The 25,285-nt window shown below is 57.4% G+C and overlaps 1 protein-coding gene across 3 annotated transcripts in view; it reads right to left on the reverse strand.

Moving 5' to 3' along the window:
• Positions 1-24,440, reverse strand: part of PLEC (plectin) — a 235,977-nt gene extending 211,537 nt beyond the window's left edge. For all 3 annotated transcript variants that reach the window (XM_044294598.1, XM_044294596.1, XM_044294595.1), the window contains exons 1-2: positions 24,339-24,440; positions 8,387-8,582 (exon numbers count right to left, since the gene is read on the reverse strand). In XM_044294598.1, the coding sequence (XP_044150533.1) occupies positions 8,387-8,576 (190 nt within the window). In that variant the 5' untranslated portion in view covers positions 8,577-8,582; positions 24,339-24,440. The remainder of the gene's footprint in view (positions 1-8,386; positions 8,583-24,338) is intronic.
• Positions 24,441-25,285: the final 845 nt, after the last annotated feature.

Genomic DNA, 25,285 nt, shown 5'->3' on the forward strand with positions numbered 1-25,285 from the left:
AGGAGAATACAGTCTATTGCCCCCTGTTATCAGCCATTTCAGGGGAGAGGATGACTGTAGGACAGGAGAATACAGTCTATTGCCCCCTGTTATCAGCCATTTCAGGGGAGAGGATGACTGTAGGACAGGAGAATACAGTCTATTGCTCCCTGTTATCAGCCATTTCAGGGGGGGAGGATGACTGTAGGACAGGAGAATACAGTCTATTGCCCCCTGTTATCAGCCATTTCAGGGGAGAGGATGACTGTAGGACAGGAGAATACAGTCTATTGCTCCCTGTTATCAGCCATTTCAGGGGAGAGGATGACTGTAGGACAGGAGAATACAGTCTATTGCTCCCTGTTATCAGCCATTTCAGGGGAGAGGATGACTGTAGGACAGGAGAATACAGTCTATTGCCCCCTGTTATCAGCCATTTCAGGGGGGAGGATGACTGTAGGACAGGAGAATACAGTCTATTGCTCCCTGTTATCAGCCATTTCAGGGGAGAGGATGACTGTAGGACAGGAGAATACAGTCTATTGCTCCCTGTTATCAGCCATTTCAGGGGAGAGGATGACTGTAGGACAGGAGAATACAGTCTATTGCTCCCTGTTATCAGCCATTTCAGGGGAGAGGGTGACTGTAGGACAGGAGAATACAGTCTATTGCCCCTGTTATCAGCCATTTCAGGGGAGAGGATGACTGTAGGACAGGAGAATACAGTCTATTGCCCCCTGTTATCAGCCATTTCAGGGGAGAGGATGACTGTAGGACAGGAGAATACAGTCTATTGCTCCCTGTTATCAGCCATTTCAGGGGGGGAGGATGACTGTAGGACAGGAGAATACAGTCTATTGCCCCCTGTTATCAGCCATTTCAGGGGAGAGGATGACTGTAGGACAGGAGAATACAGTCTATTGCTCCCTGTTATCAGCCATTTCAGGGGAGAGGATGACTGTAGGACAGGAGAACACAGTCTATTGCTCCCTGTTATCAGCCATTTCAGGGGAGAGGATGACTGTAGCACAGGAGAATACAGTCTATTGCCCCCTGTTATCAGCCATTTCAGGGGAGAGGATGACTGTAGGACAGGAGAATACAGTCTATTGCCCCCTGTTATCAGCCATTTCAGGGGAGAGGATGACTGTAGGACAGGAGAATACAGTCTATTGCCCCCTGTTATCAGCCATTTCAGGGGAGAGGATGACTGTAGGACAGGAGAACACAGTCTATTGCCCCCTGTTATCAGCCATTTCAGGGGAGAGGATGACTGTAGGACAGGAGAATACAGTCTATTGCCCCCTGTTATCAGCCATTTCAGGGGAGAGGATGACTGTAGGACAGGAGAATACAGTCTATTGCCCCCTGTTATCAGCCATTTCAGGGGAGAGGATGACTGTAGGACAGGAGAATACAGTCTATTGCTCCCTGTTATCAGCCATTTCAGGGGAGAGGATGACTGTAGGACAGGAGAATACAGTCTATTGCTCCCTGTTATCAGCCATGTCAGGGGAGAGGATGACTGTAGGACAGGAGAATACAGTCTATTGCCTCCTGTTATCAGCCATTTCAGGGGGGAGGATGACTGTAGGACAGGAGAATACAGTCTATTGCCCCCTGTTATCAGCCATTTCAGGGGGAGAGGATGACTGTAGGACAGGAGAATACAGTATATTGCTCCCTGTTATCAGCCATTTCAGGGGAGAGGATGACTGTAGGACAGGAGAATACAGTCTATTGCTCCCTGTTATTAGCCATTTCAGGGGAGAGGATGACTGTAGGACAGGAGAATACAGTCTATTGCCCCCTGTTATCAGCCATTTCAGGGGGGAGGATGACTGTAGGACAGGAGAATACAGTCTATTGCCCCCTGTTATCAGCCATTCTGTCACACGCAGTGCTGAGACCCTCCTATAGGTATCGCTGATATCAGCTGCTCCTCTTATATATCTGTACTGACTGGCGGTATAATATACACTAAATGACTGGTCACTGGCAGATGATTTGAGAAGATTCATGCCCTTCCCATGTCCACAGATGTATGTAATGTAACTGTCCCCCTGACCAGAAAGGAAGGGGCACGTGACATAAGGAGCACCCAGGGCGTCCGTACACGAGCCGGGCAGATTACCGAGCACTCTTCCGGTTATTATGGACAGTGGCTTAGATGACTCCTAGGTACAGAGGCAGGCCAGCCAGGGGCCCCCATAAGTGTTCCCGGCAGGAGCCAGTCAGCAGGTTGCAGCTGGAACTCCAGGACTGAACAGTCTGAGGTGGAAATGTGTTTGCTGCAGTTTTAGGGAGTTGCGAACTAAGGTTGGGCAACATTTGCATGTAGCTGTAAAGATGTCGCTTCCCAGAATGCAAATCACCAGAGAAGTCTCTACTGAAGGGCATTGCTGGGCGATTTGTGAGCGCAGCTCTGGGGTATAAGAGAGGAGCCGGTTGTGTGGCTGGGGGTAGGGGGAGGTGGTATATGCATTTTTATACTTCAGTTTCTTCATACAGTTAGTGACATCACTTATTCTGCCCTCCCTCACCGGATGTCTCTATAGGGGGCGCTGTCATGCCCCCCCTTCCTCCTGAGACTCATGTGTGGGAAACAAGCGACAGGCTGCGGGAATTTACATCAACTCCCACATTTTCCACTGACACATCCTATTCATACAGGAAGAGCGTCCCTTTAATTTAACCCAGTCATTCCAGAGCAAGTGAAGCTGAAACGTGCACCATCCTCCTCTCTGATCGGTTGGTAATATGACAACTCCCATCAGATCGTACAGGGTCGCTCAGGTCATGTACTATTAGGCTGGGTTCACACTTGAGCGTTGCGCAAACGCGCGTTTTACGCGCGTTTTTGACGCGCATTTTTATGCGCGTTTTTGTAATAGTAAACGCGCGTTTGACGCGCGTTTGTGTGATTCACTACAGTGTCCTATGGCCACAAACGCCCCAAAAGTCGCTCATGTACTTTTTGGAGCGTCGGGCGTTTTACAGCGCGATCGTACGCGCTGTAAAACGCCCAAGTGTGAACCATTCCCATAGGGAATCATTGGTTTCTCCTTGTTGAGCATTTTACAGCGCGTAGGAACGCGCTGTAAAACGCTCAGGTGTGAACCCAGCCTCAGGGGATGGCCAGTCATGTAATTTCCTCGCGTTACAGCAGGTAACCCAGAGGCCCGAATCTCAGTGGTCAAAACCCATCTGAAGAGCAGGAGCGAAGCTCTGGAGCATTCACCACGTCATGCAGCAGGAGCGCAGCTCTGGAGCATTCACCACTTCATGCAGCAGGAGCGCAGCTCTGGAGCATTCACCACTTCATGCAGCAGGAGCGCAGCTCTGGAGCATCCACCACCTCCTGCAGCAGGAGCGCAGCTCTGGAGCATCCACCACCTCCTGCAGCAGGAGCGCGGCTCTGGAGCGGCCGTCGCCTTCTCCAGCAGGAGCGCAGCTCTGGAGCGGCCGTCGCCTTCTCCAGCAGGAGCGCAGCTCTGGAGCGGCCGTCGCCTTCTCCAGCAGGAGCGCAGCTCTGGAGCGGCCGTCGCCTTCTCCAGCAGGAGCGCAGCTCTGGAGCGGCCGTCGCCTTCTCCAGCAGGAGCGCAGCTCTGGAGCGGCCGTCGCCTTCTCCAGCAGGAGCGCAGCTCTGGAGCGGCCGTCGCCTTCTCCAGCAGGAGCGCAGCTCTGGAGCGGCCGTCGCCTTCTCCAGCAGGAGCGCAGCTCTGGAGCGGCCGTCGCCTCCTGCAGCAGGAGCGCAGCTCTGGAGCGGCCGTCGCCTTCTCCAGCAGGAGCGCAGCTCTGGAGCGGCCGTCGCCTTCTCCAGCAGGAGCGCAGCTCTGGAGCGGCCGTCGCCTTCTCCAGCAGGAGCGCAGCTCTGGAGCGGCCGTCGCCTTCTCCAGCAGGAGCGCAGCTCTGGAGCGGCCGTCGCCTTCTCCAGCAGGAGCGCAGCTCTGGAGCGGCCGTCGCCTTCTCCAGCAGGAGCGCAGCTCTGGAGCGGCCGTCGCCTTCTCCAGCAGGAGCGCAGCTCTGGAGCGGCCGTCGCCTCCTCCAGCAGGAGCGCAGCTCTGGAGCAGCCGTCGCCTCCTCCAGCAGGAGCGCAGCTCTGGAGCAGCCGTCACGCTCTCAAGCACGAGTGCAGCTCTGGATCAGAAGTGCAGATTGTCATCACACGTGCTGAGGTTTTGTGGCTTTGTGTAAGGACTTTACTTGTGGTTTTCTTCCAGTGACATTAGACGGCGCCAAGAAAATCAACTCATGAACAGCAACTCCTCACCATGAGCAAGATCTCTGCTTGCCATCAGCAAACGGGAACCTTAACAGACCTGATACATCTCACAGTTGAGGATTTGTTACAATGTACCAGTGCAGATAATCCCCTGTGATCACAAACCCCTTCCTATCCTGACAGTTTGTATCAGTCCAGCAGGTTCGGCTCCTAGAGGATGATTTAGACTGGATACAATTGTGACAAAACCTCAGCTGTGAGCAGGACTACAACAGGGAGGGTTTTTAGCCTCTGGATAAAAATAGATATTCTTTTCATCTATTCACTAACAGCGAGCAGAGATTTTAAAACTAGTGAAAAAAAAAGAAATACAAAAGGGGAAGAGATGAGATTTTCAGTATTTGGCGTCATCAGGTCGGACATGTCCCATCTATTACTCCAGCGCCCCTTAACCCCTTCAGTCTGGAGACCTGCACTCTGACCGGACGGTATAAGGCTGCCACCTGCTGGGCACAGAGCGCCACAGCACCCAGTGGGTGACCAGACACAGCGCGTGGTGCATGTTCAGACTGCTCCTTCAGACTCCTGGGCTCACCCCCTGCAGCTTTTCCTGTCAACCCCTCCCTCCACCGACAGACTGCGACTGTTCTACCGACACACAGTCTGACTGTTATACAGTAACTGTTATACCGACACACAGTCTGGCTGTTATACAGTAACTGTTATACCGACACACAGTCTGGCTGTTATACAGTAACTGTTATACCGACACACAGTCTGGCTGTTATACAGTAACTGTTAAACCCGCGCACACACTCTGACTGTCATACCCGCACACACTCTGACTGTCATACCCGCACACAGTCTGACTGTCATACCCGGGCACAGTCTGACTCTTAAACCCGGGCACAGTCTGACTCTTAAACCCGCACACACTCTGACTGTCATACCCGCACACACTCTGACTGTCATACCCACACATACTCTGACTGTCATACCCACACATACTCTGACTGTCATACCCGCACACACTCTGACTGTCATACCCGCACACACTCTGACTGTCATACCCGCACACAGTCTGACTGTCATACCCGGGCACAGTCTGACTCTTAAACCCGGGCACAGTCTGACTCTTAAACCCGCACACACTCTGACTGTCATACCCGCACACACTCTGACTGTCATACCCACACATACTCTGACTGTCATACCCACACACACTCTGTCATACCCACACATACTCTGACTGTCATACCCACACACACTCTGTCATACCCACACATACTCTGACTGTCATACCCACACACACTCTGATTGTCATACCCGCACACACTCTGATTGTCATACCCACACACACTCTGACTGTCATACCCACACACACTCTGTCATACCCACACATACTCTGACTGTCATACCCGCACACACTCTGTCATACCCGCACACACTCTGACTGTCATACCCGCACACACTCTGACTGTCATACCCGCACACACTCTGACTGTCATACCCGCACACACTCTGACTGTCATACCCGCACACACTCTGACTGTCATACCCGCACACACTCTGACTGTCATACCCGCACACACTCTGACTGTCATACCCGCACACACTCTGACTGTCATACCCGCACACACTCTGACTGTCATACCCGCACACACTCTGTCATACCCACACATACTCTGACTGTCATACCCACACACACTCTGACTGTCATACCCACACACACTCTGTCATACCCACACATACTCTGACTGTCATACCCGCACACACTCTGACTGTCATACCCGCACACACTCTGACTGTCATACCCGCACACACTCTGACTGTCATACCCGCACACACTCTGACTGTCATACCCGCACACACTCTGACTGTCATACCCGCACACACTCTGACTGTCATACCCACACACACTCTGACTGTCATACCCGCACACACTCTGACTGTCATACCCGCACACACTCTGACTGTCATACCCGCACACACTCTGTCATACCCACACATACTCTGACTGTCATACCCACACATACTCTGACTGTCATACCCACACACACTCTGACTGTCATACCCACACACACTCTGACTGTCATACCCACACACACTCTGACTGTCATACCCACACAAACTCTGACTGTCATACCCGCACACACTCTGACTGTCATACCCGCACACACTCTGTCATACCCGCACACACTCTGACTGTCATACCCGCACACACTCTGACTGTCATACCCGCACACACTCTGACTGTCATACCCGCACACACTCTGACTGTCATACCCGCACACACTCTGACTGTCATACCCGCACACACTCTGACTGTCATACCCACACACACTCTGACTGTCATACCCGCACACACTCTGACTGTCATACCCGCACACACTCTGACTGTCATACCCGCACACACTCTGACTGTCATACCCGCACACACTCTGTCATACCCACACATACTCTGACTGTCATACCCACACACACTCTGACTGTCATACCCACACACACTCTGACTGTCATACCCGCACACACTCTGTCATACCCGCACACACTCTGACTGTCATACCCGCACACACTCTGACTGTCATACCCGCACACACTCTGACTGTCATACCCGCACACACTCTGACTGTCATACCCGCACACACTCTGACTGTCATACCCGCACACACTCTGACTGTCATACCCGCACACACTCTGACTGTCATACCCGCACACACTCTGACTGTCATACCCGCACACACTCTGACTGTCATACCCGCACACACTCTGACTGTCATACCCGCACACACTCTGACTGTCATACCCGCACACACTCTGACTGTCATACCCGCACACACTCTGACTGTCATACCCGCACACACTCTGACTGTCATACCCGCACACACTCTGACTGTCATACCCGCACACACTCTGACTGTCATACCCGCACACACTCTGACTGTCATACCCGCACACACTCTGACTGTCATACCCGCACACACTCTGATTGTCATACCCGCACACACTCTGACTGTCATACCCGCACACACTCTGACTGTCATACCCGCACACACTCTGACTGTCATACCCGCACACACTCTGACTGTCATACCCGCACACACTCTGACTGTCATACCCACACACACTCTGACTGTCATACCCGCACACACTCTGACTGTCATACCCGCACACACTCTGACTGTCATACCCGCACACACTCTGACTGTCATACCCGCACACACTCTGACTGTCATACCCGCACACACTCTGACTGTCATACCCGCACACACTCTGTCTGTTATACCCGCACACAGTCTGACTGTCATACCCGCACACACTCTGACTGTTATACCCGCACACACTCTGACTGTCATACCCGCACACACTCTGACTGTTATACCCGCACACACTCTGACTGTTATACCCGCACACAGTCTGACTGTCATACTGACACACTAACCCCTCATCGCCGCTACTCGTCACTGAACATGATGACATCACTACAGACATCGGCCAATCAGAGCACCAGCTGATATTAGGTTAAAAACACACAGCCATGCGGCACAAATTTCCCTCCTGCCCTTCCCTCAGCTGGGGGCTTGTTACAATGTATCAGTGTACAAAAGTATCATAGCCACCTAGACTCCAGGCTGATGGCCCTTTTTATGCTGATACATTGTAACAATCAGCTGTGACAACAAGAGGTTAGCGCAGGTTATTAGGACTGCCACTCTCTGACAGCAAGCAGATATATTGAAAATTGTGATGAACTGAAACACAAAGTCTATTAGAAGTAGCAGAACTTTTCATTACAGTTTACTGGGTGCTGGCCCTTTAACAGACTGCAGGGGTCGCCGGGCGGGGACAGGCTCCGCTGCGTCTGCACTCCTGAGGGCCAGGACTACAGGATCCAGTGGATCATCACCCCTTTTGACCTCACCCATATAATGGTCCCACCATCCCCCACCGTGTCCGGGATCCTTAACACATCACAGTAAGCTGTAAACCAAGCACCAAACACAGCAAACTACAGCACAGAGGATTTCAGGAGAGGCTGGTGGGAGGAGCAGGATTTACAGCTGCACAGAGTATTTCAGCACAACAGAACATGGAGCTTGTGGAAGGTGACGGAACCAGCATGACAGTCCTCCAGCAGCACAGAGTATTTCAGGCAATGACAGGGATGGAAGCTGTTCTTACCGGCAATCCGTATCACGGCCCTCTCCGCCGCGTCCAGCACGGTGCCGCCACCTGTGACGGAGGATGACCTCCTGACCCGCTGGTTCTTGGACAGGTTCCAGGGCAGGGTGTCCCCGGGGGTGGGGGATCCGCTGCTGGCACTGGAGCTGTCCTCCGCCATCCTCGACCGCTCCTTCCTGTCCAGTGACATCAGCTCCTGGAAGAGAAGATCCTGCATCAGATTGTGGGAAGCAGTTTGTTCTTCAGAGCTGAGCTCCACAAGCCACGCCCACCCCAGTGACTCCGCCCACTCCCAGTGCCTCTTCGGCACCAGCATCCCTCTCTCCTACTGTGTATCCATGGCAGCGGTCGCTCCGATCACGTGTGCGGTCACAGCACATGTACTGCATTTGTCCAGTATGATAGATTTTATAAACCGCCATTCACACTGGTGTAACACATACTGCGCACAGTGACAGGAGGAGCAGCGAGAGGTCGCATGATGGCACTGCAGCCTTAGACCGCTATATCGGTGACTTATGCAGGCCGTGTGACCTCTGATCCCTCACACAGGCGGCGGCCGGCTATGCATGGGGCCTGGGAGCCTCCTCCATGTGGGGGGTGCAGCGCCAGGTACACACAGCACACACTTACTTCAGCTCCGGCGCTATCACGTGGTTCAGCTCCGGACTCGTCACCAACGAAAAAACCACAAGTCATAAACTTCCTCCTAACTGTAGAGCGGCCACGCCTGGAGCCACTGCGCCCAGCCCCCTACTGCCCAAGAGCTGACGCTCCGGAGCGACCGCAGCAAAAAACTGCCCGAGAGCAGCCGCTACACAGTACAATATTATACTCCGACCGTGCCGATCCAGAGAGGGGGCGCCAAATACCCTGCATCAGACATCCAGTGACTATACGGCTACTCTCACACTCGCGATTGGTGCGGATCCGTCATGGATCTGCACAGACGGATCCGTTCAGATAATACAACCGTCTGCATCCGTTCAGAACGGATCCATTTGTATTATCTGTAACAAAGCCAAGACGGATCCGTTTGTATTATGTCTTATATAGCCAGGGTGGATCCGTTTGAATTATGTCTTATATAGCCAGGGTGGATCCGTTTGAATTATGTCTTATATAGCCAGGGTGGATCCGTTTGTATTATGTCTTATATAGCCAGGGCGGATCAGTTTGTATTATGTCTTATATAGCCAAGACGGATCCGTTTGTATTATGTCTTATATAGCCAGGGCGGATCCGTTTGTATTATGTCTTATATAGCCAGGGCGGATCAGTTTGTATTATGTCTTATATAGCCAGGGCGGATCCGTTTGTATTATGTCTTATATAGCCAGGGCGGATCAGTTTGTATTATGTCTTATATAGCCAGGGCGGATCCGTTTGTATTATGTCTTATATAGCCAGGGCGGATCCGTTTGTATTATGTCTTATATAGCCAGGGCGGATCCGTTTGTATTATGTCTTATAAAGCCAGGGCGGATCAGTTTGTATTATGTCTTATATAGCCAGGGCGGATCCGTTTGTATTATGTCTTATATAGCCAGGGCGGATCTGTTTGTATTATCTGTAACATAGCCAACACCATTGGCTCCTGAACACCATTGAAAGTCAATAGAGGACGGATCTGTTTTCTATTGTGGCAGTGAAAACGGATCCGTCCCCTTGACTTGCATTGTGTGCCAGGACGGATCCGTTTGACTCAGTTTCGTCAGACGGACACCAAAGCGCTGCAGGCGGCCTCCAGAGCGGAACGGAGACGGATCGGAGGCAAACTGATGCATTCTGAGCGGATCCTTTTCCATTCAGAACGCATTAGGGAAAAACTGATCCGTTTTGGACACTGAGCCCTGAACGGATCTCAGAAACGGAAACCAAAACGCCAGTGTGAAAGTAGCCTTACCTGTAATAATATTACACTCCAGATGTGGCGGAAATAACCTCGCCACTGGGATTTGGAGGGGCTTGGTTGCCAGCCTCTTGCCCCAGGATTATGGCCCATATACTTCAACTTTGAAGGAGAAGACAGACCGGCCGCACAGCCTAAGGCCTCATGCACACGGCCGTGTTCTGCGGCCGAGAGCGGACTGTGGAACCCGGCCGTGTGCATGAGGCCTAAATCTGTGGAACTGTTTTGGGCAGGAAAGCCATGCTTGTGGTCGTCCAAATGTGACTTCCGTGGAATTCGGGAACCCCTGCTCGGATCTGAGTGATTTCTGGATATGTTGTTCGCCCAGATCAGAGCTATCCAGGGATGTATCATTTATGGGGATATGTGGGGTTTTGGGGTGTTTTCTATATTTTGAGGAAAAATGTGTGTTTTCTGCCTGTGAGTGATTAAGTTAGTCCATTGTGTTTGTTAATTGAATCACAGGCAGAGCCCATTGTGTTTGTTAATTGAATCACAGGCAGAGCCCATTGTGTTTGTTAATTGAATCACAGGCAGAGACTATTGTGTTTGTTAATTGAATCACAGGCAGAGGGGGGGTTGTGAAAAAATTGCTGGGATTGTTGATTGGCTAATGTATAAACTGTCTCAGTCTTCCCCAGGGGAGGGTCCCTTGCTGGAAGACCTGCATATAAGGCTGACATGTAGCCCCATTAAAGAGTCCCTGTTTTACCCTCAACATAGAGCCTCGTCTCGTGTGTGGGGGGAAAGGCTGCATCTACACTGGGGAATGCTATACGCTGTATACTCCCCGGCTATAATCCCTGAGCTCTTTTAGGAGCTTGTTCCTGCATCGCTCTCTGAAGAAGAGGTTCACCCACTGGAACCCTGTCGTAGGTCCAGGGTGGGTAGAAGACGGCGAGATCCCAACCAAACTGCGGCGGTCTGTGGGGTCGGCAGTGCTTACGGCGTAAAGTGGAGTGCTTGGAGCCCTCGGGAAGCGCTAGGAGCAGCCATCAAGGGAGGTACCCAGTCGGGGGGCCAGGAGATCCGTTACACCAGACATCCAGTGTCTATAACCTGTAATAATATTACAGTACAGACATCCAGTGACTGTAACCTGTAATAATATTACACTTACAAGATACAAAACGAACAGCAGGCAGCAAAAGAAAGCAAAACAAATCCCAAAAAGTTTTTTAAATATATAAATGCTAAAAAACCTATGTCTGAGCAGGTAGAACCTCTAAATAATGGTAAAGGGGAGTAGTCACTGAAGATAAGAAAAAGGCAGAGTTCCTAAATATATTTTTTTGCTCTGTATATACAAAATAAGAGAAAGGAGCTGATATCTGTGGCGCCGGGGCTGTTAGTACATCCAGTAATATACTCAATGGCTAACTGTAGATATGGTCCAAGACAAGATAAATAGGGCAAATGTGAACAAGGCTCCGGGTCCAGATGGATTACACCCAGGAGTGCTTAAAGAGCTCCGTTCAGTCATTGCTCTGCCTCTGTTTATAATTTTTAAGGATTCTCTAGGTAACGGTAGTGCCAAGTGATTGGCGCAAGGCAAACGTGGTGCCCATATTCAAAAAAGGATCAAGGTCCTTCACAGGTAATTATAGACCAGTTAGTTTAACTTCTGTTGTGGGAAAAATGTTTGAAGGACTCTTAAGGGACTATATACAGGAGTATGTGACTGTATATAATATAAGTGATAACCAGCATGGGTTTACCAAGGACAGAAGTTGTCAGACTAACCTGATTTGTATTTACAGTATGAGGAGGTGAGTAGAAGCCTGGACAGAGGGGCGGCTGTGGATGTAGTGAGGTGAGTAGTAGCCTGGACAGAGGGGCGGCTGTGGATGTAATGAGGTGAGTAGTAGCCTGGACAGAGGGGCGGCTGTGGATGTAGTGAGGTAAGTAGAAGCCTGGACAGAGGGGCGGCTGTGGATGTAGTGAGGTGAGTAAAAGCCTGGACAGAAGGGCGGCTGTGGATGTAGTGAGGTAAGTAGAAGCCTGGACAGAGGGGCGGCTGTGGATGTAGTGAGGTGAGTAAAAGCCTGGACAGAGGGGCGGCTGTGGATGTAGTGAGGTGAGTAAAAGCCTGGACAGAGGGGCGGCTGTGGATGTAGTGAGGTGAGTAGAAGCCTGGACAGAGGGGCGGCTGTGGATGTAGTGAGGTGAGTAGTAGCCTGGACAGAGGGGCGGCTGTGGATGTAATGAGGTGAGTAGTAGCCTGGACAGAGGGGCGGCTGTGGATGTAGTGAGGTAAGTAGAAGCCTGGACAGAGGGGCGGCTGTGGATGTAGTGAGGTGAGTAAAAGCCTGGACAGAAGGGCGGCTGTGGATGTAGTGAGGTAAGTAGAAGCCTGGACAGAGGGGCGGCTGTGGATGTAGTGAGGTGAGTAAAAGCCTGGACAGAGGGGCGGCTGTGGATGTAGTGAGGTGAGTAAAAGCCTGGACAGAGGGGCGGCTGTGGATGTAGTGAGGTGAGTAGAAGCCTGGACAGAGGGGCGGCTGTGGATGTAGTGAGGTGAGTAGTAGCCTGGACAGAGGGGCGGCTGTGGATGTAATGAGGTGAGTAGTAGCCTGGACAGAGGGGCGGCTGTGGATGTAGTGAGGTAAGTAGAAGCCTGGACAGAGGGGCGGCTGTGGATGTAGTGAGGTGAGTAAAAGCCTGGACAGAAGGGCGGCTGTGGATGTAGTGAGGTAAGTAGAAGCCTGGACAGAGGGGCGGCTGTGGATGTAGTGAGGTGAGTAAAGCCTGGACAGAGGGGCGGCTGTGGATGTAGTGAGGTGAGTAAAAGCCTGGACAGAGGGGCGGCTGTGGATGTAGTGAGGTAAGTAGAAGCCTGGACAGAGGGGCGGCTGTGGATGTAGTGAGGTGAGTAAAAGCCTGGACAGAAGGGCGGCTGTGGATGTAGTGAGGTGAGTAGTAGCGTGGACAGAGGGGCGGCTGTGGATGTAGTAAGGTAAGTAGAAGCCTGGACAGAGGGGCGGCTGTGGATGTAGTGAGGTGAGTAGAAGCCTGGACAGAGGGGCGGCTGTGGATGTAGTGAGGTGAGTAGAAGCCTGGACAGAGGGGCGGCTGTGGATGTAGTGAGGCGAGTAGTAGCCTGGACAGAGGGGCGGCTGTGGATGTAGTGAGGTGAGTAGAAACATGGACAGAGGGGCGGCTGTGGATGTAGTGAGGTGAGTAGAAGCCTGGACAGAGGGGCGGCTGTGGATGTAGTGAGGTGAGTAGAAGCATGGACAGAGGGGCGGCTGTGGATGTAGTGAGGTGAGTAGAAGCCTGGACAGAGGGGCGGCTGTGGATGTAGTGAGGTAAGTAGTAGCCTGGACAGAGGGGTGGCTGTGGATGTAGTGAGGCGAGTAGTGGCCTGTACAGAGGGGCGGCTGTGGATGTAGTGAGATGAGTTGTAGCCTGGAGAGAGGGGCGGCTGTGGATGTAGTGAGGTGAGTAGTGGCCTGTACAGAGGGGCGGCTGTGGATGTAGTGAGGTGAGTAGAAGCCTGGACAGAGGGGCGGCTGTGGATGTAGTGAGGTGAGTAGTGGCCTGTACAGAGGGGCGGCTGTGGATGTAGTGAGGTGAGTAGTAGCCTGGACAGAGGGGCGGCTGTGGATGTAGTGAGGTGAGTAGTAGCCTGGACAGAGGGGCAGCTGTGGATGTAGTGAGGTGAGTAGAAGCCTGGACAGAGGGGCGGCTGTGGATATAGTGAGGTGAGTAGTAGCCTGGACAGAGGGGGGCTGTGGATGTAGTGAGGTAAGTAGTAGCCTGGACAGAGGGGCGGCTGTGGATGTAGTGAGGTAAGAAGTAGCCTGGAGAGAGGGGCAGCTGTGGATATAGTGAGGTTAGTTGAAGCCTGGACAGAGGGGCGGCTGTGGATGTAGTGAGGTGAGTAGAAGTCTGGACAGAGGGGCCGCTGTGGATGTAGTGAGGTGAGTAGAAGCCAGGACAGAGGGGCGGCTGTGGATGTAGTGAGGTGAGTAGAAGCCTGGACAGAGGGGCGGCTGTGGATGTAGTGAGATGAGTTGTAGCCTGGAGAGAGGGGTGGCTGTGGATGTAGTGAGGTAAGAAGTAGCCTGGACAGAGGGGCGGCTGTGGATGTAGTGAGGTGAGTAGAAGCCTGGACAGAGGAGCGGCTGTGGATGTAGTGAGGTGAGTAGTAGCCTGGACAGAGGGGCGGCTGTGGATATAGTGAGGTAAGAAGTAGCCTGGACAGAGGGGCGGCTGTGGATGTAGTGAGGTGAGTAGAAGCCTGGACAGAGGGGCGGCTGTGGATGTAGTGAGGTGAGTAGAAGCCTGGACAGAGGGGCGGCTGTGGATGTAGTGAGGTGAGTAGTAGCCTGGACAGAGGGGCGGCTGTGGATGTAGTGAGGTGAGTAGTAGCCTGGACAGAGGGGCGGCTGTGGATGTAGTGAGGTGAGTAGTAGTCTGGACAGAGGGGCGGCTGTGGATGTAGTGAGGTGAGTAGTAGCCTGGACAGAGGGGCGGCTGTGGATATAGTGAGGTGAGTAGTAGCCTGGACAGAGGGGCGGCTGTGGATGTAGTGAGGTGAGTAGTAGCCTGGACAGAGGGGCGGCTGTGGATGTAGTGAGGTGAGTAGAAGCCTGGACAGAGGGGCGGCTGTGGATGTAGTGAGGTGAGTAGTAGCCTGGACAGAGGGGCGGCTGTGGATGTAGTGAGGTGAGTAGTAGCCTGGACAGAGGGGCGGCTGTGGATGTAGTGAGGTGAGTAGTAGCCTGGACAGAGGGGCGGCTGTGGATGTAGTGAGGTGAGTAGTAGCCTGGACAGAGGGGCGGCTGTGGATGTAGTGTTTCTGGATTTTGCAGAGGCTTTTGATCCTGCCCCTCATAGACGCTTAATAAGTAAAGTAAGGTCTTTAGGCTCGGAAAGTATTGTTTGTAATTGGATTGAGAGTTGTGGTCAATGATTCCTATTCAGAATGGTCCCGGGTATAAGTGGTGACCCCAAGGTTCAGTGCTGGGCCCTTTATTATTTAATTTATTTATTAATGATATCAAGGATGGGAGTAGTAGTACCATATCTATTTTTGCAGATGACACTGAGCTGTGTAATACTGTACGGTCTATGCTGACGTGGACACTGAGTGATTGGGCATCAACTTGGCAAATAAGGTTCAATGTGGACAAATGTGAAGTTCTGCATCTTGGCAGTAATAATCTCCGCGCTTCATATGTCCTAGGGCAGTGATGTCGAACCTTTTAGAGGCCGAGTGCCCAAACTGCAACGCAAAACCCACATATTTATCGTAAAGTGCCAACACGGCAATTTACCCTGAATACTATAGTTGAATATAGTATATCTTCGATGTACTTTATCATTTACCTATAATATCCTGCCTACATTCAGTGCCCTGTGCGGATGAATGGCAGGAAAAGTCTAAGGGATATTGGTACACCATAGACTTTTTTCACAGTGCGGGTGCCCACCCGTGCCATAGGTTCGCCATCACTGTCCTAGGGGATGTAGCACTGGGAGAGTCACTTATAGAGAAGGATTTGGGGGTCCTTGTGGATGGTAGATTAAATAACAGCACAATGTCAATCAGCTGCTTCTAAGGCCACCAGGATATTGTCATGCATTATACGAGGCGTGGACTCGCGGGGCAGGGATGTAATATTACCACAAAGCGCTGGTGCGGCCTCATCTGGAATACGCAGTCCAGTTCTGGGCACCAGTCCATAGAAAGGAGGCCCTGGAGCTGGAGAGAGTACAGAGGAGAGCGACTAAACTGATAAGGGGCCTGGAGGGTCTGAGGTATGGAGAAAGATTAAAAGAATTGAATTTATTTAGTATTGAAAAGAGACGTCTGAGGGGGGACATGATTAACCTGTACAAGAATATAAATGGGCTATCGGTACAGGAGGAGGAGTTATCAGTGATTGATAGCATTGTGTGTATAGAGAGATAGCCGTCAGTCACTGATAACCCCTCCTCCTGTACTGATAGCTGTCACTGATAACCCCTCCCCCTGTACTGATAGCTGTCAATGATAACTCCTCCTCCTGTACTGATAGCTGTCACTGATAACTCCTCCTCCTGTACTGATAGCTGTCACTGATAACTCCTCCTCCTGTACTGATAGCTGTCACTGATAACTCCTCCTCCTGTACTGATAGCTGTCACTGATAACTCCTCCCCCTGTACCGATAATCTGCTCAGTTTCACCTGCTCTATAACATGGTGCTTTCAGATTGCACTGCATTTTTTTGTGACAGGTCCTCTTTAATGTCCCATCAGGCGCCATGTCCTAATTTTCCATAGGCAGGAGACTATAGATCCATCCTTGTCTGACATCCATATCAAATCCTCAGATATCATCCTATTGATTCACATGGGATAAGCAGGTGCCCTTGTATCTGGTGGACGCTCATCCCTGCTTTCAATGCAGAAAGAACATCAAATGTTAAGCTACAGCTATGACCAGATAGAGAGAGGATAGCCAGTGCCCGCCACCGAGGACTACAGCAGCTCTGCAGACTGACCGCTGACCACTCCAGTCACCCTCCACACAGCAAATCAAGGAGAACTTACACCTCTGCACTATAACCGGAACGCCTCCCCGCTACAACCACAACACCCCCCCGCTACAACCACAACACCCCCCCCGCTACAACCACAACACCCCCCCCGCTACAACCACAACACCTCCCCGCTACAACCACAACACCTCCCCGCTACAACCACAACACCCCCCCGCTACAACCACAACACCCCCCGCTACAACCACAACACCTCCCCGCTACAACCACAACACCCCCCCCTGCTACAACCACAACACCCCCCCCGCTACAACCACAACACCCCCCCCCTACAACCACAACACCCCCCCCCCGCTACAACCACAACACCCCCCCGCTACAACCACAACACCTCCCCGCTACAACCACAACACCCCCCCCCCCCCGCTACAACCACAACACCCCCCCCCCGCTACAACCACAACACCCCCCCGCTACAACCACAACACCTCCCCGCTACAACCACAACACCCCCCCCCCCTACAACCACAACACCCCCCCATCGCTACAACCACAACACCCCCCCCCCCCGCTACAACCACAACACCCCCCCCCCGCTACAACCACAACACCCCCCCCCCCCCGCTACAACCACAACACCCCCCCCCTACAACCACAACACCCCCCCCCCCGCTACAACCACAACACCTCCCCACTACAACCACAACACCTCCCCGCTACAACCACAACACCTCCCCCGCTACAACCACAACACCTCCCCGCTACAACCACAACACCCCCCCCCCGCTACAACCACAACGCCTCCCCGCTACAACCACAACACCCCCCCGCTACAACCACAACGCCTCCCCGCTACAACCACAACACCCCCCCCCCGCTACAACCACAACACCTCCATCCTATAACCAGAACGCCCCCGTCCTATAACCAGAACGCCCCCGTCCTATAACGGAAACGCCTCCGTCCTATAACCAAAACGCCTCCGTCCTATAACCAAAACGCCTCCGTCCTATAACCAAAACGCCACCTCGCTATAACCAGAACACCCGCCCCAGCTATAACAGAACACCGCCCCCGCTATAACCAGAACACCCGCCCCCGCTATAACCAGAACACCAGCCCCCGCTATAACCAGAACACCCTCCCCCGCTATAACCAGAACACCCGCCCCCGCTATAACCAGAACACCCGCCCCCGCTATAACCAGAACACCCGCCCCCGCTATAACCAGAACACCCGCCCCCGCTATAACCACCCCAGCTGTCTGACAGATGAATTACACCTTATAACGGCACAATGTGCGGTCCAGTCACATGATGGCGCTATCACACGACCACTGTCACTGCGAAAGACCTAATACTATGTGCACTGCCCCATAATCCCCAGGGCCGGAGGACCCTGCGCCCCTGAGGTGCAGAGAGAGACCGAACCCAGGGGGAACCTAGGGGACAGTGGGCCCCACAGTAAAGAGAAAAAAAGAGGCCCCTTTCTGAAGCTTCCTGACACCATCCAGGACTCCCGGCATCTGCATGGGCCCGCTCCGTGGTAGGCCGAGGAAGTGTTTCAGGAATGTGTTTGGTGCAGGTACGACTGCGGTACACAGTGCGGGGGACGTGTTCGGCGCAGGGTCCAGGTACGACTGCGGTACACAGTGCGGGGGACGTGTTCGGCGCAGGGTCCAGGTACAACTGCGGTACACAGTGCGGGGGACGTGTTCGGCGCAGGGTCCAGGTACAACTGCGGTACACAGTGCGGGGGACGTGTTCGGCGCAGGGTCCAGGTACAACTGCGGTACACAGTGCGGGGGACGTGTTCGGCGCAGGGTCCAGGTACAACTGCGGTACACAGTGCGGGGGACATTTTTGGCGCAGGTATGACTGCGGTACACAGTGCGGGTTTCGTCTCTGGCGTCCGGGGGGGTTTCGTCTCTGGCGCTCTGCGCGGGGGGAAGAGTCGTCTCTGGCGCTCAGGGTGTCTCTGGTGCTCCGAGCGGGGGGGAGGGGGGGGGAGTCGTCTCTGGCGCTTTGCGGCAGGGGGGGGGCGTCTCTGGCGCTCAGGGTGTCTCTCGCACTCAGCGCGTGGGGGGAGTCGTCTCTGGCGCTTTGCGCCGGGGGGGGTGTTTCGTCTCTGGCGCTCAGGGTGTCTCTGGCGCTCTGCACGGGGGGGGGGGGGGGGGGGGGGCGGAGTCGTCTCTGGCGCTCTGCTCCGGGGGGTGTCGTCTCTGGCGCTTTGTGCCGGGGGGGGGGGGGGGTTGTCTCTGGCGCTTTGCGCCGGGGGGGGAGGTCGTCTCTGGCGCTCAGGGTGTCTCTGGCGCTCTGCGCGGGGGGGTTGTCGTCTCTGGCGCTCAAGGTGTCTCTGGCACTCTGCGCGGGGGGAAGAGTCGTCTCTGGCGCTTTGCGGCGGGGGGGCGTCTCTTGCGCTCAGGGTGTCTCTGGCACTCTGCGCGTGGGGGAGTCGTCTCTGGCGCTTTGCGCCGGGGAAGGGCTTTCGTCTCTGGCGCTCAGTGTGTCTCTGGCGCTCTGCATGGGGGGGGGGGAGTCGTCTCTGGCGCTTTGCGCCGGGGGGGGGGTCGTCTCTGGCGCTTTGCGCCGGGGGGGGTCGTCTCTGGCGCTTCGCACCGGGGGGGGGGGGGGGGGGGGTCGTCTCTGGCTCCTTGCGCTGGGGGGGGTTGTCTCTGGCGCTCTGCGAGGGGGGGAGGCGTCGCTGGCGCTTTGCGGCGGGGGGGCGTCTCTGCCGCTCAGGGTGTCTCTGGCGCGGGGGGAGTCGTCTCTGGCGCTTTGCGGCGGGGTTGTCGTCTCTGGCGCTTTGTGCCGGGGGGGGGGGTTGTCTCTGGTGCTTTGCGCCGCGGGGGGAGGTCGTCTCTGGCGCTCAGGGTGTCTCTGGCGCTCTGCGCGGGGGGGTTTTCGTCTCTGGCGCTCAGGGTGTCTCTGGCGCTCTGCGCGGGGGGGTTGTCGTCTCTGGCGCTCAAGGTGTCTCTGGCACTCTGCGCGGGGGGAAGAGTCGTCTCTGGCGCTTTGCGGCGGGGGGGCGTCTCTTGCGCTCAGGGTGTCTCTGGCACTCTGCGCGTGGGGGAGTCGTCTCTGGCGCTTTGCGCCGGGGAAGGGCTTTCGTCTCTGGCGCTCAGTGTGTCTCTGGCGCTCTGCATGGGGGGGGGGGAGTCGTCTCTGGCGCTTTGCGCCGGGGGGGGGGTCGTCTCTGGCGCTTTGCGCCGGGGGGGGGTCGTCTCTGGCGCTTCGCACCGGGGGGGGGGGGGGGGGGGTCGTCTCTGGCTCCTTGCGCTGGGGGGGGTTGTCTCTGGCGCTCTGCGAGGGGGGGGAGGCGTCGCTGGCGCTTTGCGGCGGGGGGGGCGTCTCTGCCGCTCAGGGTGTCTCTGGCGCGGGGGGAGTCGTCTCTGGCGCTTTGCGGCGGGGTTGTCGTCTCTGGCGCTTTGTGCCGGGGGGGGGTTGTCTCTGGTGCTTTGCGCCGCGGGGGGAGGTCGTCTCTGGCGCTCAGGGTGTCTCTGGCGCTCTGCGCGGGGGGGTTTTCGTCTCTGGCGCTCAGGGTGTCTCTGGCGCTCTGCGCGGGGGGGTTGTCGTCTCTGGCGCTCAAGGTGTCTCTGGCACTCTGCGCGGGGGGAAGAGTCGTCTCTGGCGCTTTGCGGCGGGGGGGCGTCTCTTGCGCTCAGGGTGTCTCTGGCACTCTGCGCGTGGGGGAGTCGTCTCTGGCGCTTTGCGCCGGGGAAGGGCTTTCGTCTCTGGCGCTCAGTGTGTCTCTGGCGCTCTGCATGGGGGGGGGGAGTCGTCTCTGGCGCTTTGCGCCGGGGGGTCGTCTCTGGCGCTGTGCGCCGGGGGGGGGTCGTCTCTGGCGCTTTGCGCCGGGGGGGGTCGTCTCTGGCGCTTCGCACCGGGGGGGGGGGGGGGGTCGTCTCTGGCTCCTTGCGCTGGGGGGGTTGTCTCTGGCGCTCTGCGTGCGGGGGGGGGGTCGTCTCTGGCGCTCTGCGAGGGGGGGAGGCGTCGCTGGCGCTTTGCGGCGGGGGGGCGTCTCTGCCGCTCAGGGTGTCTCTGGCGCGGGGGGAGTCGTCTCTGGCGCTCAAGGTGTCTCTGGCACTCTGCGCGGGGGGAAGAGTCGTCTCTGGCGCTTTGCGGCGGGGGGGCGTCTCTTGCGCTCAGGGTGTCTCTGGCACTTTGCGCGTGGGGCAGTCGTCTCTGGCGCTTTGCGCCGGGGAAGGGCTTTCGTCTCTGGCGCTCAGTGTGTCTCTGGCGCTCTGCATGGGGGGGGGAGTCGTCTCTGGCGCTTTGCGCCGGGGGGGTCGTCTCTGGCGCTTTGCGCCGGGGGGTCGTCTCTGGCGCTGTGCGCCGGGGGGGGGTCGTCTCTGGCGCTTTGCGCCGGGGGGGGGGTCGTCTCTGGCGCTTCGCACCGGGGGGGGGGGGTCGTCTCTGGCTCCTTGCGCTGGGGGGGGGTTGTCTCTGGCGCTCTGCGTGCGGGGGGGGGGGGCGTCTCTGGCGCTCTGCGAGGGGGGGAGGCGTCGCTGGCGCTTTGCGGCGGGGGGGCGTCTCTGCCGCTCAGGGTGTCTCTGGCGCGGGGGGAGTCGTCTCTGGCGCTTTGCGGCGGGGTTGTCGTCTCTGGCGTTTTGTGCCGGGGGGGGGTTGTCTCTGGCGCTTTGCGCCGGGGGGGGAGGTCATCTCTGGCGCTCAGGGTGTCTCTGGCGCTCTGCGCGGGGGGGTTGTCGTCTCTGGCGCTCAAGGTGTCTCTGGCACTCTGCGCGGGGGGAAGAGTCGTCTCTGGCGCTTTGCGGCGGGGGGGGCGTCTCTGGCGCTCAGGGTGTCTCTGGCACTCTGCGCGTGGGCGAGTCGTCTATGGCGCTTTGCGCCGGGGAAGGGGTTTCGTCTCTGGCGCTCAGGGTGTCTCTGGCGCTCTGCATGGGGGGGGGGGGGAGTCGTCTCTGGCGCTCAGGGTGTCTCTGGCGCTCTGCATGGGGGGGGGGAGTCGTCTCTGGCGCTTTGCGCCGGGGGGGTCGTCGGGGGGGTCGTCTCTGGCGCTGTGCGCCGGGGGGGGGGTCGTCTCTGGCGCTTTGCGCCGGGGGGGTCGTCTCTGGCGCTTCGCACCGGGGGGGGGGGGGGGAGGGTCGTCTCTGGCTCCTTGCGCTGGGGGGTTGTCTCTGGCGCTCTGCGTGTGGGGGGGGTCGTCTCTGGCGCTCTGCGAGGGGGGGAGTCGTCTCTGGCGCTTTGCGCCGGGGAAGGGGTTTCGTCTCTGGCGCTCAGGGTGTCTCTGGCGCTCTGCATGGGGGGGGGGAGTCGTCTCTGGCGCTTTGCGCCGGGGGGGTCGTCTCTGGCGCTTTGCGCCGGGGGGGTCGTCTCTGGCGCTGTGCGCCGGGGGGGGTCGTCTCTGGCGCTTTGCACCGGGGGGGTCGTCTCTGGCGCTTCGCACCGGGGGGGGGGGGGGGGGGGGGGGGGGAAGGGTCGTCTCTGGCTCCTTGAGCTGGGGGGGGTTGTCTCTGGCGCTCTGCGTCGCGGGGGGGGGGGGTCGTCTCTGGCGCTCTGCGAGGGGGGGAGGCGTCGCTGGCGCTTTGCGGCGGGGGGGCGTCTCTGGCGCTCAGGGTGTCTCTGGCGCGGGGGGAGTCGTCTCTGGCGCTTTGCGGCGGGGGGGCGTCTCTGGCGCTCAGGGTGTCTCTGGCGCGTGGGGGGAGTCGTCTCTGGCGCTCTGCGCCGGGGGGAGGTCGTCTCTGGCGCTCAGGGTGTCTCTGGCGCTCTGCGCGGGGGGGGGGGGAGGCGTCTCTGGCGCTCTGCGCGGGGAGGGGGAGACGTCTCTGGCACTCTGCGGCGGGGGGGCGTCTCTGGCGCTCAGGGTGTCTCTGGCGCTCTGCGCCGGGGGGGAGGTCGTCTCTGGCGCTCTGCGTGCGGGGGGGGGGGTCGTCTCTGGCGCTCTGCGAGGGGGGGAGGCGTCGCTGGCGCTTTGCGGCGGGGGGGCGTCTCTGGCGCTCAGGGTGTCTCTGGCGCGGGGGGAGTCGTCTCTGGCGCTTTGCGGCGGGGGGGCGTCTCTGGCGCTCAGGGTGTCTCTGGCGCGTGGGGGGAGTCGTCTCTGGCGCTCTGCGCCGGGGGGGAGGTCGTCTCTGGCGCTCAGGGTGTCTCTGGCGCTCTGCGCGGGGGGGGGGGGGGAGGCGTCTCTGGCGCTCTGCGCGGGGAGGGGGAGACGTCTCTGGCACTCTGCGGCGGGGGGGCGTCTCTGGCGCTCAGGGTGTCTCTGGCGCTCTGCGCCGGGGGGGAGGTCGTCTCTGGCGCTCTGTGCGGGGGGGGGGGTCGTCTCTGGCGCTCAGGGTGTCTTTGGCGCTTTGCGGCGGGGGGGCGTCTCTGGCGCTCAGGGTGTCTTTGGCGCTTTGCAGCGGGGGGGCGTCTGGCGCTTTGCGGCGGGGGCGGCGTCTCTGGCGCGAGGGGGGAATCGTCTCTGGTGCTTTGCGGCAGAGGGGGGTCTCTGGCGCTCAGGGTGTCTCTGGCGCGGGGGGGGGGGGGGGAGTCGTCTCTGGCGCTTTGCGGCGGGGGGGCGTCTCTGGCGCTCAGGGTGTCTTTGGCGCTCTGCGCGGGGGGGAATCGTCTCTTGCGCTTTGCGCCGGGGGGAGGTCGTCTCTGGCGCTCAGGGTGTCTCTGGCGCTCTGCGTGGGGGAGTCGTCTCTGGCGCTCTGCGCGGGGGGGGTCATCTCTGGCGCTTTGCGCCGGGGGGGGGGGGGGAGTCGTCTCTGGCGCTCAGGGTGTCTCTGGTGCTCAGGGTGTCTTTGGCGCTTTGCGGCGGGGGGGCGTTTCTGGCGCTCAGGGTGTCTCTGGCGCGGGGGGGGGGGGAGTTGTCTCTGGCGCTTTGCGGCGGGGGGCGTCTCTGGCGCTCAGGGTGTTTCTGGCGCGGGGGGGGAGTCGTCTCTGGCGCTTTGCGGCGGGGGGGGCGTCTCTGGCGCTCAGGGTGTCTCCGGCTCGGGGGGGGCGAGTCGTCTCTGGCGCTTTGCGGCGGGGGGGCGTCTCTGGCGCTCAGGATGTCTTTGGCGCTCTGCGCGGGGGGGAGTCGTCTCTTGCGCTTTGCGCCGGAGGGAGGTCGTCTCTGGCGCTCAGGGTGTCTCTGGTGCTCTGCATGGGGGAGTCGTCTCTGGCGCTCTGCGCGGGGGGGGAGTCGTCTCTGGCGCTCAGGGTGTCTTTGGCGCTTTGCGGCAGGGGGGCGTCTCTGGCGCTCAGGGTGTCTTTGGCGCTTTGCGGCGGGGGGGGCGTCTCTGGTGCTCAGGGTGTCTGTGGCGCGGGGGGGAGTCGTCTCTGGCGCTTTGCGGCGCGGGGGGGGCGTCTCTGGCGCTCGGGGTGTCTCTGCCGCTCTACACCGGGGGGACATCTTTCTCCCAAGTGCCATAATGTCCTGAGCATTTGTCCTTACACCTGCAGGGGCCACAGGCCGGTGTACGGGGCCCCTCCTGAAGGCTCTGCAGTGCTGCAGGCAGCTCCGGCGGAGGTTAATGCTGCCTGTACCCTCTCCGCCCCCGCACTGCAGATAACGTGCACCCCCCGCCCTGTGCCATCAATGTGAGGGGCAGTGACCCCCATACCTGGAGGAGAGGCTGCGGAGACAGGTGAGCGCCCAGCCCCCTCCGCAGGCCCCGCACCACCCCCAGCGGCCCCGGCACAGACCTCCCGCGGATCCCCGGTACCGTCTCCTCACCGCAACATCAGCATCCCGAGTCCGCGGCGAGAAGCCATCCCCGAGCCTGAAATACTGAGGGGGAGGGGCGAGGGGAGCCACGCCCAGAGACGAGCGCCACGCCCCCGCAGCCAGATCCTGGAACTAGTGAGACAGAGGGGGAGGAGTCTGAGAGAGAGCGAGAGACGGCTGAAGAGAGAAAGACGGCTGAAGAGAGAGAGACGGCTGCTCCTCAGCCGCTGAGGAGAGGGAAAGACGGCTGAAGAGAGAGAGACGGCTGCTCCTCAGCCGCTGAGGAGAGGGAAAGACGGCTGAAGAGAGAGAGACGGCTGAAGAGAGAGAGAGAGACGGCTGAGGAGAGAGACGGCTGAGGAGAGGGAAAGGCGGCTGAAAAGAGAGAGAGACGGCTGAGGAGAGAGAGAGACGGCTGAGAAGAGGGAAAGACGGCTGAAGAGAGAGAGACGGCTGAAGAGAGAGAGAGAGACGGCTGAGGAGAGAGAGAGACGGCTGAGGAGAGAGAGAGACGGCTGAAGAGAGAGAGACGGCTGAAGAGAAAGAGACGGCTGAGGAGAGGGAAAGACCGCTGAAGAGAGAGAGACGGCTGAGGAGAGGGAAAGACGGCTGAGGAGAGAGAGAGACGGCTGAGGAGAGAGAGAGAGAGACGGCTGAGGAGAGGGAAAGACGGCTGAGGAGAGAGAGAGACGGCTGAGGAGAGGGAAAGACGGCTGAAGAGAGAGGGAGACGGCTGAGGAGAGGGAAAGACGGCTGAAGAGAGAGGGAGACGGCTGAGGAGAGGGAAAGACGGCTGAAAAAAGAGAGAGACAGCTAATAAGGAGAGAGACGGCTGAGGAGAGA

Source organism: Bufo gargarizans, chromosome 5 (assembly GCF_014858855.1).
Source record: "Bufo gargarizans isolate SCDJY-AF-19 chromosome 5, ASM1485885v1, whole genome shotgun sequence".
Lineage (NCBI taxonomy): Eukaryota > Metazoa > Chordata > Amphibia > Anura > Bufonidae > Bufo > Bufo gargarizans.